Raw genomic sequence first — 14,816 nt, forward strand, 5'->3', positions numbered from 1 at the left:
CTCCATTTGAAAAGTCAAAATTCCTAGGTATTTTATTGTAGTCCACTTTTCTGAACTTTTGTAACTACATAAGAAGGAAGGTATAGGAATTACCTGGTGTTCTCCTTAGTGTTTATAGTTTTTACTGTCTTGTGTCACTCTTTGACTTGGCACTGGTCTCCTTTGGTGAAAGTTAGTATGTGCTTTTATACAAGTTAATAGCATGTGTAAGTCCTGGTGGAATCCTACCAGAAGCCATAAGCTCCTCGGAGGTGGGAGCTCTGCCTTTGTTTTGCAGAACAGCAGAGATAGCACTCCCTAGTACGGATCTTACTTGCTTTCCAGAAAGTAAACCAAAATATGCTGACCTTGATGGAAGAAGGCAGGCTTGCAAGTGTTAATATCCAGGGGCGGTACAATTTTATTTTCAAGGGAGTCTGTCTAGGCAAGTGTATCTTTTTCTAGGTTTATTTCACTCATCTTCATTATGGGGCTCATAGGTATTGAGTGTCTTGGGCATGTATTTTCCAGCTGGTGATCCAGATGTGCCCAGTCAATTTTTTTATATATTTTTACCAATGGCATTTCCTGTATGTCAGTAATAGCATTTTTTTTGCTTAGAAGGCAAAAGGGGAAGCTTTTATTTCTTCTCCTTGCTGCTTCTAATGTATGGTATGTGATAGTTTGGGATGGTATAAGTAAGTTTGGTTAGAAGGTTTGTTCAATTCCAAATTAGTTTTATGATGGTTGGTTTTCTGGTTTAATGCATTAAATTTACACAGTTTCATGGGCAACTGCATGAACTGTTGAGGTGCTGTGGAACTTTAATGGTGGAATTAACTTTTTTAAATTTTAAATTGCAAAACTTTAGGACAAGTTTGTGGTAGCGTTTTAAGCTTTTTGGTTGTATTTATAAGTTTCAGAAATATGAGAAAACAAGTCTCTCTCTCCTTCTCATCTTATCCTGAGATTAATACTGGAAATGGTGGAGCTATGTAGAAGTAAAGACCATTTATTATTTTTTTACTATGAATCTTGAGTTTTTCATATGAAACTTAAGTATGTAACTTTTATGTAAAGTTAGAAAATGGCTTGTTCAAATTTGATGTTAATTTTTTTGTATAAAATTCAGTTTGACACAACTGCACCTAATGGTGCATTAATGTTCTTAGTTCTAGAATAATTTAATGGGGAAAAAATAACCCAAATCTAAAGAAAATAAAATAGGGTTTTGCACAGTAAAGACTTACTTGCAGTACTTAGAGTAGTGTAAAAATATTGTTAAATTTAGTGTTCATCCTATCACTAACAACTGTACACTAAATAAACTTCTGAAATGTAAGCATTGAAAGGAAGAATGAATCTTATAACATATGAAGTGTTCTTGTTTAAATATATGTATGTATTTACACACAAGCCATGAATTCTTTTTTTTGTCTTTCAGAGATATAACAACAATGAAAGGTACCATAGTTGCTCAAGTAGATTCAAGTGAGTCTTTTCAGGAGTTTTGCAGTACATCATGTTTATCCTTCTATGAAGATAAACAGAATCCCTCAAAAGGAGCTTTGAATAAATCAAGATGCACTATCTGTGGTAAACTAACTGAGGTCTGATTGACTGTTTTTTTCCTCTTATCTTTCTCAATAATGACGTATTCACTTATATTCTGAAATAAGAGAACTGAAGATTTTAAATTTCCTTATTTTCAGTATTTTCATATGCTATGAGATATTAAGATATGCAGGCTTAATATTCATGAAGAGCAACTGAGAGAAGAAAGAATTCCAAGAGGTTAATATTTGATTTTTGTTTCAGAAACTTGAAGTGCCTTTTGCTGATAATGTGTTCTACTAGACATAGAATCTTGTAATTATAACCCAGATCTCCCAGTAGAAGAATCCTGTTGGAAAAAAGTCAAGATTTTACTGTATTACCTGCTTCTTTTACTATATCTTTGGAAAGATAATGCAGATGGTTGTTGAAATCTGTAGAATATGTGTACTTTTCGAATTCTTGTGAACGTGTTTATTTACTCTTGGTGCCGTTACCTAGCCCACCATAGTTTAGACTACTGCTTTACACAGCATATGTGTCTGACCAGTCTTCATATGCTGTGTTGTTAGCCTGCAAATTGACCATTTTATAAAATCACATAAATTGACCTGCTGTAACATGCAGTGACTACATCCTTCCCTGTGGTCTTTCCTTATAGGCTAAAGAGCAGATGGGTCCAAGATTTTTTTCATAGAACTTTGGAGACAACAGAGGCACCCATTCCTATTTCTAGATTTCATGGTCATTTCAAGCATCTCTGTTCTTAAATAGTGAGCTAGTATAATCTGGTTTTAGTTATTGTACTAGAATGTAAGACTTCTGGCTAGTCTACTAGTTTCAGGCAACTTTGTGCTTGTGTGGTGATAGAATAATTTTTATTTTTATTTTTTAGATTCGTCATGAAGTTAGCTTTAAAAATATGACTCATAAGCTGTGCAGTGACCATTGCTTCAATAGATACAGGATGGCAAATGGTTTAATAATGAATTGCTGTGAGCACTGTGGGGAGTATTTGCCCAGTAAAGGAGCTGGAAACAATGTTCTTACTATTGATGGTCAACAAAAAAGATTCTGCTGTCAGAACTGCGTTGGTGAATACAAGCAGGTAATTATTTCTTTATCTACAAATTAGAATTAGATAAACATTAATACTTCTTAAGTTTATCCTGCTACTAATAACAGTTTTACTTCTCATGAGAAAACATAAGTAACAAAGACTTCCAAAAATGAAATTAGTGCCAATGAGGGCAAAGTAGCTGCAATGCAACTTTTACTACTGTTTTTTTTAATGTTGCTGTAATAGCGATACCTGTTTGTTATTAATGAAAATATAACTGAAATTAAAGTTTCTGTTAATAACTTTTATTTCTTTCTAATGGGTGTATCTGAAGTGTATTAATAGCAAGCACAACACAGGGGCTTACTGGTCCTTAAGTTCTTTTTTTAGATATAAAAGCTCACTTGTATGCAGTTGAAACATTCAAAAATATGCAGAGCGTACAGGTTGGACATTGCTGCAAAAAGACTCTAACTGGTTACACTTTGGCTCTGTACTTGTACTGTCTAATCTCCACTGTACAGCATAGGATTAAAAAAAAATATTGTTACTCTCATCTTTCAATGTGTTAAATTTTCTGCCTTCATTTTCTTTACTTGGTTTGTTTTTAATTTATTCTTTAGATTGTTAAGATAGTAATAATTGTTGTGGTTAAAAATAATTCCAAATCAAGACAACAGATGCTGATGTCTTTTACATATTACAGAGCCATCTTAGTTCTGAAGCATCTTGCTAATGCTGGCTGGAAGGTTTAAATGTTAACCACAGCATTTACAGTATAATAGGATAGCTCTGAAATATTAAATATTTCTGGGGAGGATATGCCATTGGGGTATTCTAGTTTTTTTTGTTTGGGTTCTTTTGCTTGGTATGTTCTGTTCTGAGTTTATAGAGGTAGTGTTCTCAAATATCACAGTACTGTTTTACTTGCAAGAAATTTCTGTTTCTGATTTTGAAAATCAAACCTGAATATGTGAGTGGCCCCAGTGCTGCACATTGCATGGGGTTCTTTCTTCATCTCTTTCCATTTTTAAGAAACCAGTGGTCCAAGAGAAGAAGAGGCATCACAGTGCTTAATATTGCCTCGTGTATTTGTATTTTCTCATTGGACATTCAGTTCTGATGCTTTTGGGGATGGCTGTTCTTGTGTATATGCTACGCGTAAAGAGCAAATCTGGAAATGGTGTAACTGGAAACATAACATAAGCGTTATTCTTTTGTCACAGCTATGCCAAAAGGGACAGGATAGGTTTCCAAGATACTAAAAACATAGCCATGCCCAGAAGCCATGGAAAGACTTGAAGAAATATTGAATACTGTATCTTGAAGAAACAAAAAGGCCTGAGATTAACTGTGAACTTGAGACATTCCCACACAACCAATATAACATGCACTGCACGTGGAATATGAAGTGAACATGGAATTTTGAGAGGATGAATGATAAATTTATACTTAACTCTTAAAGACAGAATGTACTCTATTTGTTCGGATATATTGTTGTCTTTTCTGTTTACATATGCATTAGAGAATGAGAAGGATGTGGGTGGCAAGTTGTATGTTCTGGTTTGATTTGGGGAGGAGGAGCAGTTTGCAGTACCAAGAACCTTCACAAGTAGTGTCGAGTATTGTGCATTATTGTGAGGATCCTTAAGAGAACCTTTAAAATCAAGACACGTTATTTTGGTGTATTCTGACAAGCAGATTTTATGCAAGCAGGTTCTTAATTCCTTTGTTGAAATATTTGGTACTGTGCAAGTGTAATAGACTGTGAGAAGCTTTATTTGAGTGCTCATGTGCATCTGGTTTGGAATGGTGATTAAGTGTAATTCTTAACTGTTAGGTTTCAGATATTTCTGGAGTGTTAAGGGTTTGGAGTATTTTTGATATAAAGAGAAACTCTTAAGGGAAAATCCTGTCTGACCAACCTAGTGGCTTTTTATGATGGAGTGCCCCATCTTTCCTGTAAGTTCCCTTCAGGTACTGGAAGGCCACAGTTAGACCACCTCGAAGCCTTCTCTTTTTCAGGCTGAACAATCACAATTCTCTCAACCTTTTCTTGTAGGCGAAGTGCTTCAACCCTCTGATCAACTTGTTGACCCTCTTCTTGGGTCACTACGACAAGTTGATGTATTTCCTATGCTGGAGACCCCAGAGCTGAACACAGAACTCTGGGTGGGGTCTCATCAGAGCAGAGTAGAGGGGCAGAATCCCCTCCCTTGACCTGCTGGCCACACTGCTTTTGATGCAGCCCAGGATACAATTGGCTTTCTGGGCTGTAAGTGCACAGTGCTGGCTCATGTCCAGCCTCTGATCCACCAGCACCCCCAAGTCCTTCTCCCCAGGGCTGCTCTCCATCTGTTCATCTTCCAGCCTGTATTGATGCTGGGAGTTGCCCATACCCAGATGCAGCACCTTGTACTTGGTTTTGTTAAACCTGATGAGATTCCCATGGCCCACTTCTTGAGCTTGTCCAGGTCCCTCTGGATGGTGTCCTGTCCTTCAAGTTTGTCAACTGGACCACTCAGCTTGGTGTCATCTGCAGTCTTGGTGAGGGTGCACTCAATCCCTTTGTCTATGTCATTAATGAAGATATTAAATAACACTGGTCCCAGTACAGATCCCCGAGGACACCACTCTTCACTGATGTCCAGTGGGACTCTGAGCCATTGACTGTGACTGTCCAACCAATTCCTAATCCACTTAACAGTCCACCCATAGAATCCATCACTTGCCAATTTAGAGAGAAGGATGTTGTGGGGGACCATGTCAACGGCTTTACAGAAGTCCAGATAAATGACATCTGTAGCCCTTCCCTATAGGGCAAGACTGTTTGCAAGAGCATGCAGTGACAGTACAAAAGGTTTAAACTGAAAGAGAGTAGGTTAGATTAGATATTGGGAAAAAATTCTTTACTATGGGGGAGGTGAGGCACTGGCACAGGTGTTCAAGGCTAGGTTGGATGGGCTCTGAGCAACCTGGTCTAGTGAAATGTGTCCCTGTCCATGACAGGGGTGTTGGAACCACATGATCTTCAAGGTCCCCTTCCAACCCAAACTATTCTATGTTGCTCAAAAATTAGGAGTTTTAGTGTATGCCGTAGGTGTCCAAAGTTACTCAGGACACAATTATTTGGGAATATTTAGTTGTCTAGCAGGATTTATTTTTATTTGAACTTTTATTTGCATTAAGGTTTTTTGAATTGAATGTGTTCAAGGAATTCTGTTTTTAAAAAGAAATTTCAACTTCAGAAAATGTCACTGACAACCCATTGGGCCACAGTTGATAAACTGTAGGTTGTTTTGTTCAATTGTAACAATATTTTCTTCTGCTTTTAAAGGAGAACTGGTGAAGGAGAGAGTTTGGAAGAGTCATTACATACTGAAATAAACTTAATGAAATCAATAATATAAAAAAAGTTGGTGTTATCATTTGATTACAGCGTTGTGTTGTACAAGTAATTATTGTCTGTCACTTAACAGTTTTAGCAAATGTTTTCTTACAAAAAGAGTTGTAAAATAAATAGGTCATACTGGTATGGGCTTTGTATTAAGCAGTTTATATTGTAAATGTCATACACCTATCAATATTGCTATACCTTTGTAGTAGTAATAAATGAAAACTCATTGTACCTATCTATCTACTTAATCACAATTTTTTTAATAAATATTACACTGATTTGAACAATTAATTTTCAATAATTTATCATGGACATTTTTTTCTTCTTGGAATGAAAAATTTGAAATTATGGGTGATAAAAATTACTGTGGCTCTCAGAATGACAAGTAGTTGGATTACATCAAGTAACACATTTGTTACAAAGGGTTTCTTTCCTCTACTTTATACTGTTGGTGGGAGGAAGAAACAGTGTTATTCCTGGGACAGAGAGCAGTTTTTTTCTGAAGTGTCTTAAGTCTCCTTTGGAGTTGATGGATGTACTTGACTTCCTATGTACCAGTTTCAGAACTGGCTTTAAAACTGAGACACACATAATCTTTAATATTGTATCGTGTGTTTTGCTTTTCTGAGAGGTGATAGCTGTTCTTTCTTTCCTAAAACTCAAAGTGATTACTGAGTTTAGGTGTCTTTCATATAAAAAAGTTATGAAACATAAATAAATAATCTCTGTAAGAATAAAAAAAATTATTAAGCATAACCTAATTAATGCTCACTGTAGTTATATGCAAGAGTGTATTAGTTTCTCGATGACAACAGCCATTTGTGAAGACAGCGAAATGCAAGTCAAGCTTTTTTTAAAAAGAGAAAACAGTGATAAAATCATTCCTTGAAAAGTTAAGTAACTGTAACAATTTGAATAAAATGTCACAACAGAACTGTTTTTGGAAGTGGTTATATTTTTTTAAACCTGAGGATGACCACTACTGCTAGGTTGTAAACTTTAACTGTTGCACTAAGGTTAAAACTCTTTAGTGTAGAGGAACAAGAGGAACTTAAAGAATGACACTAAACCAAAACAAAAATCCAACCAACCAACCAAAAAAAAAAAAACCACACTTGACGAGAATGAGATTACATCTGAAAAGGAGGTGACTAAAATTGTCCATGTAATTGTGCAAATGCTGAAATATTTTATTTCTTTGCGTAGGCATTCCATCTCATTAAAAAGGAAAATGTAACCATTTTAAAAATTACTGTAGTGATTCATTTGAAAATTAGTATCTATGCAACAAATTAGAACTGACCTCAAATATGCCTGCCATAAGTACATATTAACCACAACTACTTAGGTTGTTTCAGTGTTTCTGTTTTGTCTCTCCAAAATTAGTCAACTTTCTTTTCAAGGAAGTTTCCATGTTGTGTTGTGATTTGCTGGATTTGGATACAGACTTGACAGCCTTGTTCTAGGGAACAAGTGCAATTCTGTGACTCAGTTTGTGCAACCAACCATACCTTTCAAATTTCAGCTGTTCAACTAAGCTAAAGCTGAGTCTATGTCACTTTAAAATATACTTTGCTTCCTGGCCTCATCAGTCCACAGTGCTCTTGATTCTACCATGAAAGGCATGTAATGCCTTGCTAGTTTTAGGTGTTTCTTTGCTTTTTCGGCTTTGTTTCTATAACTAGAATTCTTGTTAGAATATTATCTGGGATTTGCTTTCTTTGGGTGCTTTTTGGAAGTGATGGTCTTCATCTACTGTCAAAAAGGGGGGGAAGGAGCTCTCTAGCTATTTATTCAGAGGTTTTTTAATAGCTCTGGACTGAAGTGAGTACCAGATGAATGCAAGCCAAATGAGTGTTTTACTAGTTGGAAAGGCTGCTTGCAGTATCTTTTTATCTAGTAAAAATTTTTCTTCCATACTGACTGAAAGTACATTTGATTGACTTCCTTGATTACATGAACACTTGCTATTAAATGTGCTTTGAGACTAACCAGGCTATGCCATCCCTTGAAGCTATTAGCTTACAAGCAATAAAAAACTCCCACCCTAGGCAATTGTGCTTCCTTATTCTGCTCCTTGCCAAGCAACTGCTTTTGTGAAACTCTCTTAAAACTCATTTTATCTGTTTTATTTCTGTGCAGGGGTTTAAGAGCCTTCACTGTATACAACAATGTGCGTATCATTTCTGCAGCATACACTTAATTGCTTATGTAGAGTTTGTTCTTAGTCTTGTACAGTGTATTGTTATCTACTGGTTTAAATACCACCAAATGCAGTGATAGAATGTCTTGTCACTTAGTACTTTAATGGAAGCATCTGGGGTTTTCAACTTTGTCTTGTCCCGTGCAGTGTCTGTTCTTTTTCTGTGCTTCTTTGCTACTAAAACAGAACTGTCCTTCCTGTCCTCCTTTTATTTTCATAGTTAACTACAAAATTGACTGCTTCTTGCTGTTGTTACTGTTTTGTCAACTCTCATTTCCAAGTGTCTGTTTCAAGAGTAAATACTCTGACAAAGTCAGTAATTATGAGAGTTGAACAGCCCCTTTACATTGAAATATTAGAAATATGGACTTCAATTTCTTTCCCCCCCATTTCTGGTCACTCTTAAAGAGAAATTCTGTGGTTTCAGCCAGTACAAACTATGGTTTAATAGTGGAATCTCTTCCTCATATGTGTCCTAGTTAGGACAGCTGAGATCAGTTCATCATGGTGGGTGTAACCCAAAACTGTATTCTATAGCCTTCCATGTCATTTCCCAGAAACTAGACTATTGTTGTCAATAGACTATTCGCACCCTCTGCCCATAGAGCATGGTGGGTGTAACCCAAAACTGTATTCTATAGCCTTCCATGTCATTTCCCAGAAACTAGACTATTGTTGTCAATAGACTATTCGCACCCTCTGCCCATAGAGCATGGTGGGTGTAACCCAAAACTGTATTCTATAGCCTTCCATGTCATTTCCCAGAAACTAGACTATTGTTGTCAATAGACTATTCGCACCTTCTGCCCATAGAGCCTGACTCCTCAGGCTATAAACTAGGTGTTAAGAGGCCTGTGAGATAGGAGGATGTTTCTGTCCTCACACCCTTTGTGGAACTCCCCGCCCTGAGGGGAGTACCAAGCATTCCTGCCTGAACTGGAGGATATATAATCTTGGAGTTTTGGAACATTTTTTGAACCCACTCGTGGGATCCAGAGGACGGCTGCATCTCATCGCTCTCAACCAGACTTAGACCACCACTGGACTGCGATCACCAGTTCTGGCCAGACTGCAGCAGCTCTCCCACCAGCAGGTTCTTCCCCTCTCCCTTTACTTTGGACTCAAACAGGGCCCAAGGAACACCACTTTGTTCAGGCCCCAGGGTACTGGGTTACACATTTGGGTTTTTGTGGGTTGAGACCAATTGTTTGTTTGTATTATTGTACTTACTGTATTATTTTAATAAATTGTTATTCTGACTTATAATCTCTCCTTTGAGTTGGGTTCATTCCCCCTGCTGGTTAACTTTTAAACCAGCACAATATGGTAAACCACTTTTGTTTGCTTCAGGTAATACTTAGTTTGGTATTAAGTAATCTCTGATAATGCTGTTGTCTAATACTATGTACACTTTTACAAATGGAGATAGTTAGATGCTTTTTACCCTCTGCATGGTTAAAAGACAAAATCTTTATCAACCATGGAATAATTATTTCCCCTTTCTTCCTGCTTAGTCATGTGGGGATTTTTTTTGAGACCTCTTGGTATCTATGACTCCAAGTTTCTTGCATCTCTGATGCAGATCATATCCTTCTAGAAACTATCCTGTTCTACCTTTTCTTCTACTGTTTATTTGCTTCTGTTTTCTGGAAACTCCTCCTTACTTCCATTTATTGGACTATCTGACATTTATTTTGGAATTTGATCTTTTTTCTTAGTAGGATGTATGCAACAGCTTACATGCTCCTTTCAGTAAGATGTAATGGAAGATCAAGATTCTTGAAATTTTAGTTGGTTATAATGGCAAGAATATAAATTCCTCAAAAACCCTGTAAGTCAACTTTATTTCAAGGAATTTGGATTTCTGTTGAAACAATTCTTTTAATTCTGGAATATATCCCATCCATCTGGTATGTCTTGTCTTGCATCTTGATAGCCACTTTTGTAGTTGTCCATTTGAGTTCGACACTGTCCTAGTGGATGGAATGAATATTTGAAATGTATCTAGATCTAGTGACTTGCAAGAGTTTTCATATCACATTGTTTTATAATGTGTCTTGTCTATCACGAGATACCTTTCATAAAATAGACCTTATTTCTAGAATTAAGCTTCTAAGAGGGTATATAACAAGTCATAAAACAATGAGTGAGTTTAGAATAAAATATAATAAGAGGATAATATTCAGACTTCTGCATCTACCATGGACTGTGCTTCGGAAGAGGTCAAGCATGCAATCAAATCTAGCAAAAATTAGGTCATCTCAAGGCAGAATATAGGTGGAGTACTGAGGGACAGATGTAGTCAGACTACTGTGCATCAAGGTTCCCCTCAAAGAGCACTGGCCATTATTCTTTAGAAATTTTGCCTCTGGCTTAACTTAATTTATTTGTAATTAGTAATGGATACAATTTTCTGCACTAATTTGGTAGTGTTTTTACTTAAATTTTACTTGAAATTACAGTCCTCAGACGTGTATATGTATTCATAGGATGCTGTAGATGTGAATTTACCACAAGTGGTACCCAGAGGAAAATTCTTGATACTGTCTCTTGTGGCTTGGTTCTGAGTTAATTCCATCTTTGAAGGACACTTGAAGCTGAATCTAGCTTGGCTGCAGGTTTTTTTTATAGTCATTTTTGCTTACTGTTGATATACCAGTTTAAGCACAAGATAAAGCCAATACTTCATCTGAAATGGAAGATAACTGCCAAGAAAGCACCTTTAGAGAACAAGACGTGGGTGTCCTGGTGAAGTCGAAAGGGTTGCAGCAAAGATAGCCAACTGTGTCCTGGATTGTATCACACAATGCTTGAAGTCATTTTTTCAACCCTGCCAGTCAAACACCTGGAGCAGGTTGTCCAGGACCACATCCTTTTGAGTATCTCCAAGGATGGATACTCCACAGCCCATGTAGGCAACCTACTGCTTTATCAGCAAAAGTGTAGCCAACAGGACAAGGGAAGTGATTTTTTTGACCCATGACTCCCATCCTTCTGAGTTTTTGAGACTGTGTCTGGAGTACCATGGCCAATTTTGGATTCCGCAGGATGAAGGGCATTGGCATACTGATGCAAGTTCAGTGGAGACCTACCAAGATGTTTAGACAGCTGGAGCATGTGACATAGGAAGACAGCCTTGGGAGAACCTGTTTGTTCAGCCTTGGAAGCATAAAGGAGGATTAGTTATCTGATGGAAGTAGATAGAAGAGGACAAAGTTGAACTCTTAGAGCTGCAGAGCAGAAGAAAGAGAAGCAAGAGACACAACTTGAAAACAAGGGGAAACTTCTTTAGATAGAGAAAAAGCTTTTTCTGTAAGGGTTGGAATGCTCGTCCTTGGAGATACTCAGATTTGACTGGACAAGGTCCCGAGCAACCACCTCTGATCCTGCCTTGAGCAAGAGGTTGCACTTGACATCTAGGAGGTCCCCTTCAGTCTGTTTAATCCTGTGACTTTGTACTCCTGAAACAAAAAAGGAAGCAGAGATTTTTAAAATAGTCCGGAAGTTTTGGATCCCTCTTTAATTAATCAGTAATGAAGATTTTGGTATTTTCTTCTGTTTTTCCTCTCTACCAGTGAAGTTCTTTTTGTCTCCTGCCATGTAAAATCAACAGCATTGAAACAGCATTACATTTTCCTTGATTTCTTTTCTGAACACCCACTTTTCCTTGAGGATGGTTAAAATACTAAATTAAAAATGTACTGTAGTAAGAATATGAGAAAGGTGTTCTGGTGCCAGTCAGGGATTGAGACTCCTGTGGTGTGTAAATGGGCATGCAGGGAAGAGTAAGAACAGGGCAGGTACTTAGGATGTTTTCCCCTGAGCATTCTCAGCTTCTGACTCTCTAGAGGTCAGGGAATCTCTTGAACTTTATGCAATGTTCCTGTATGCTATTTTTGGAGAATCTCTTTAATTAGTGCTTGTCCAGTCTCCTTGTGAACACATACAAACAGTTTTTACATCCATGACTCTCTTTGGTAAGAGGTTCTGCTGACCTGCTGTTTGTTACACGAAGAGCTGCCTTCTGTTGTTTGTTTTGAAACTTCTGTTGATATTAATGTGATTTCTTATAGTTGTTAATATTAGAAAAGACACTGAACAGTTGATCCATAGTGCTCTACATCATACCATTTTTGGTTCTGTCATTATCCTCCTGAGTTATCTTGTTTTCAGGCCAAAAATCCTTACCTCATAAGGATGTTCTTTGACCCTGTGTATTACTATAGTTTTCTTTGGTTTAGGGAATCTTCTATTTGTTTATGCCAGCCAGAAGGGTCCTTTTATGGAAAGGATTCTCAAATGTTACTTTTTCTACAGAAAGGAATTAATACTGCGGATTCTTAGAGATGAAAGAGAACAAGTAATGAATATGAGAGTAAAAATATAAGTTACCTGAGAACCTTAAGAGAGAGTCGCATCTGGAAATTTCATAAGAACAGGACAAAAGTCTTGGTTTGTGATAGGGCTATTCAAAAGCATGGGACAGGAGGAAGTCTTTGAGTTAGACTATTAAAAAGCATAAATGTTTGAGATACCTGTGTAATACTGATTGAATACTTTCAAGTATGCTATAATCTTTTTTTAATAATAGTGTTGTACTCTTTGTCTTTAGAATGGTTTTAATATTCAAGCTTGCAAGTTTAGGAATTGTGAAAAAGAGTAATAAAAAATGCAAGAAAAATGTTCAGCTTGAAGGAGACGATAATTACAACATTTTAGAAGCAATAAATTTCAAGAGGTTTTAGGCTTTCTAATTTTCTTTTTCCACCAGTGTCCTATCTTCTTCACTTGTGTAACAGCATGTTTAAACTTCTATAATGCAGGAATGCTTGAACACTCTTCTTAGTTGCTATGACAAGAATAAAATGAGAGATTTGCTATTACAGTTTTGTTTCTACCCACTGATAGGATCTTCTGCATCCTTAACAGGTTTTTTTGAAATTCATGTTCTTAATAATCTTGATAAATTAGATCTGCATTTGCTAGATTATTACTAGGTATTAATAAAGATTTTTCTTGTTGCTTTAAGTCTGAAAAAGCTAGGGTGAAATCGTTAAAAATCGTTAAAAATCAAATTTTGAGGATGTATGAAATTTAGAAGTGATTGACATGCTGTTGCACTGTTCTTTCTGCGCATCATTAATTGAGATGCTGGTTAGCAAAAGGTATTTCAGCTTTCAAGGAATTTTAGTCAAAATGTGTAGTTTGTTGACACAATGATTTTTTTTCCAGTTATGCTCTGATCTACTTAGTATAAATTAATTTACTAAACTTGTACTTTTATCTTGCTGTTTCTTGAAGTCACCATGGCCTCTGATTTTTCTTTCAGACATGGAACTTGTGCAAGTTTCATTTACCTGTGCATTATTTTCTGATTATATTGCTGAATGCCCTGTGTTAAGTTATTTGCCAGCATGTTTGCTTCAGTGCTTCTAGATTTACGTTTGAGGTTATTCTAGAGACACCAAGGATGTTTGTGCAAGCAGATTTTTTTTTTATAGTGGTTGTCCATTAGGCATGTTCCAAGAAGTCAAGTCCTTTATAAATGTAGCCTCCTGTATTGTTACTGGGGATACTGTGTTGAGTTTTCTTTATGCCCTTCTTTGTCTATTAGCCTGTCAGAGGAGATGAATGTATATTGTCAGACTATCTCTGACTCATAGAACAGTATAATTGCTGCATTTTGGTTTTGATACTTAGCGTGAATTTCGTCAATATTAGGAAGATAATTAGGTGCTGGGTAACATGTTTAAAGGTACACAGAAAAAAATAAGATAGGAAGGAAGGATCATGGAGTTGTACTTTATACTCTGCTCTAGGCAGGAGCTTGATATCTTGACAGATACCCTTTTTTGGAGGAAACCCACAGCAAAGGTTTCACCAAAGCAGCATGTGGAAATTTTGCTGTTCTCTGCAAGGTGCTACATCCAGTTTGTGGTACAGGCATGTGTATTTGTATGTTTTTGTCTGCATGCTCTTATTATAGGGAAGATGACATGTTATAGAACTGGCAGTCTGTAAGACTGGATTTAGCTAGTTCTCAAACGTAGGTAGTTAAAGATAGGAAGAGCAAAGATATCCTCTGAAGCTTCTCTTACCTGATCAAAGTGAAGCACCTGTGAAACATACTTTGCCTTTCCTTCCCTCTTCAGTCCTTGAGAATAGGGAAAGAAGAAGAGGTAATGCCAAAATTTCTCAACGGAAGGCAGGAAATCTAAAGTGCCTAAGTTATGATAGGGTCTTTTCTAGTGCTCATTAAGGCAAGAGCCTGTCTGATAGGAGGCTCATCACTATTGAAATGAGGAATTTTCTGTGATCACTATCAAAAACATGATACTATTTGTATGGGCAGGGAAGGTGTCTAGATATTTTTTTCTGAAACTTGATTTATGGTGCTTGAGATACTTGCCTACCACTGACATGTAATACATGTAGCACATCAGAACTATTGATTTTATATGTTGACTACCTCATTAGTATTTCTGCTTGGTGCAGCTTTTCTGTGCTTTTTATAGAACATTTGTTCCATTCTGTGGAAAACTTGATGGACTGACTGCTGTGTTGAGAGATGTCAAAATTGAGTCTGTTACCAGATCACAGTTTCTCATTGACTTCAATAAGGA

General features: G+C 36.8%; 1 protein-coding gene across 6 annotated transcripts in view; it reads left to right on the forward strand.

Annotated features, from left to right (window-relative positions):
• The window catches only part of ZMYM2 (zinc finger MYM-type containing 2), an 87,528-nt gene that overhangs the window by 29,351 nt on the left and 43,361 nt on the right, over positions 1-14,816 (forward strand). For all 6 annotated transcript variants that reach the window (XM_029960840.1, XM_029960841.1, XM_029960842.1 and 3 more), the window contains 2 exons: positions 1,424-1,589; positions 2,429-2,641. In XM_029960840.1, coding sequence (XP_029816700.1) covers positions 1,424-1,589; positions 2,429-2,641 — 379 coding nt within the window. The remainder of the gene's footprint in view (positions 1-1,423; positions 1,590-2,428; positions 2,642-14,816) is intronic.

This window comes from Manacus vitellinus, unplaced genomic scaffold, assembly GCF_001715985.3.
Source record: "Manacus vitellinus isolate BGI_N305 unplaced genomic scaffold, ASM171598v3 scaffold_2_pilon, whole genome shotgun sequence".
Lineage (NCBI taxonomy): Eukaryota > Metazoa > Chordata > Aves > Passeriformes > Pipridae > Manacus > Manacus vitellinus.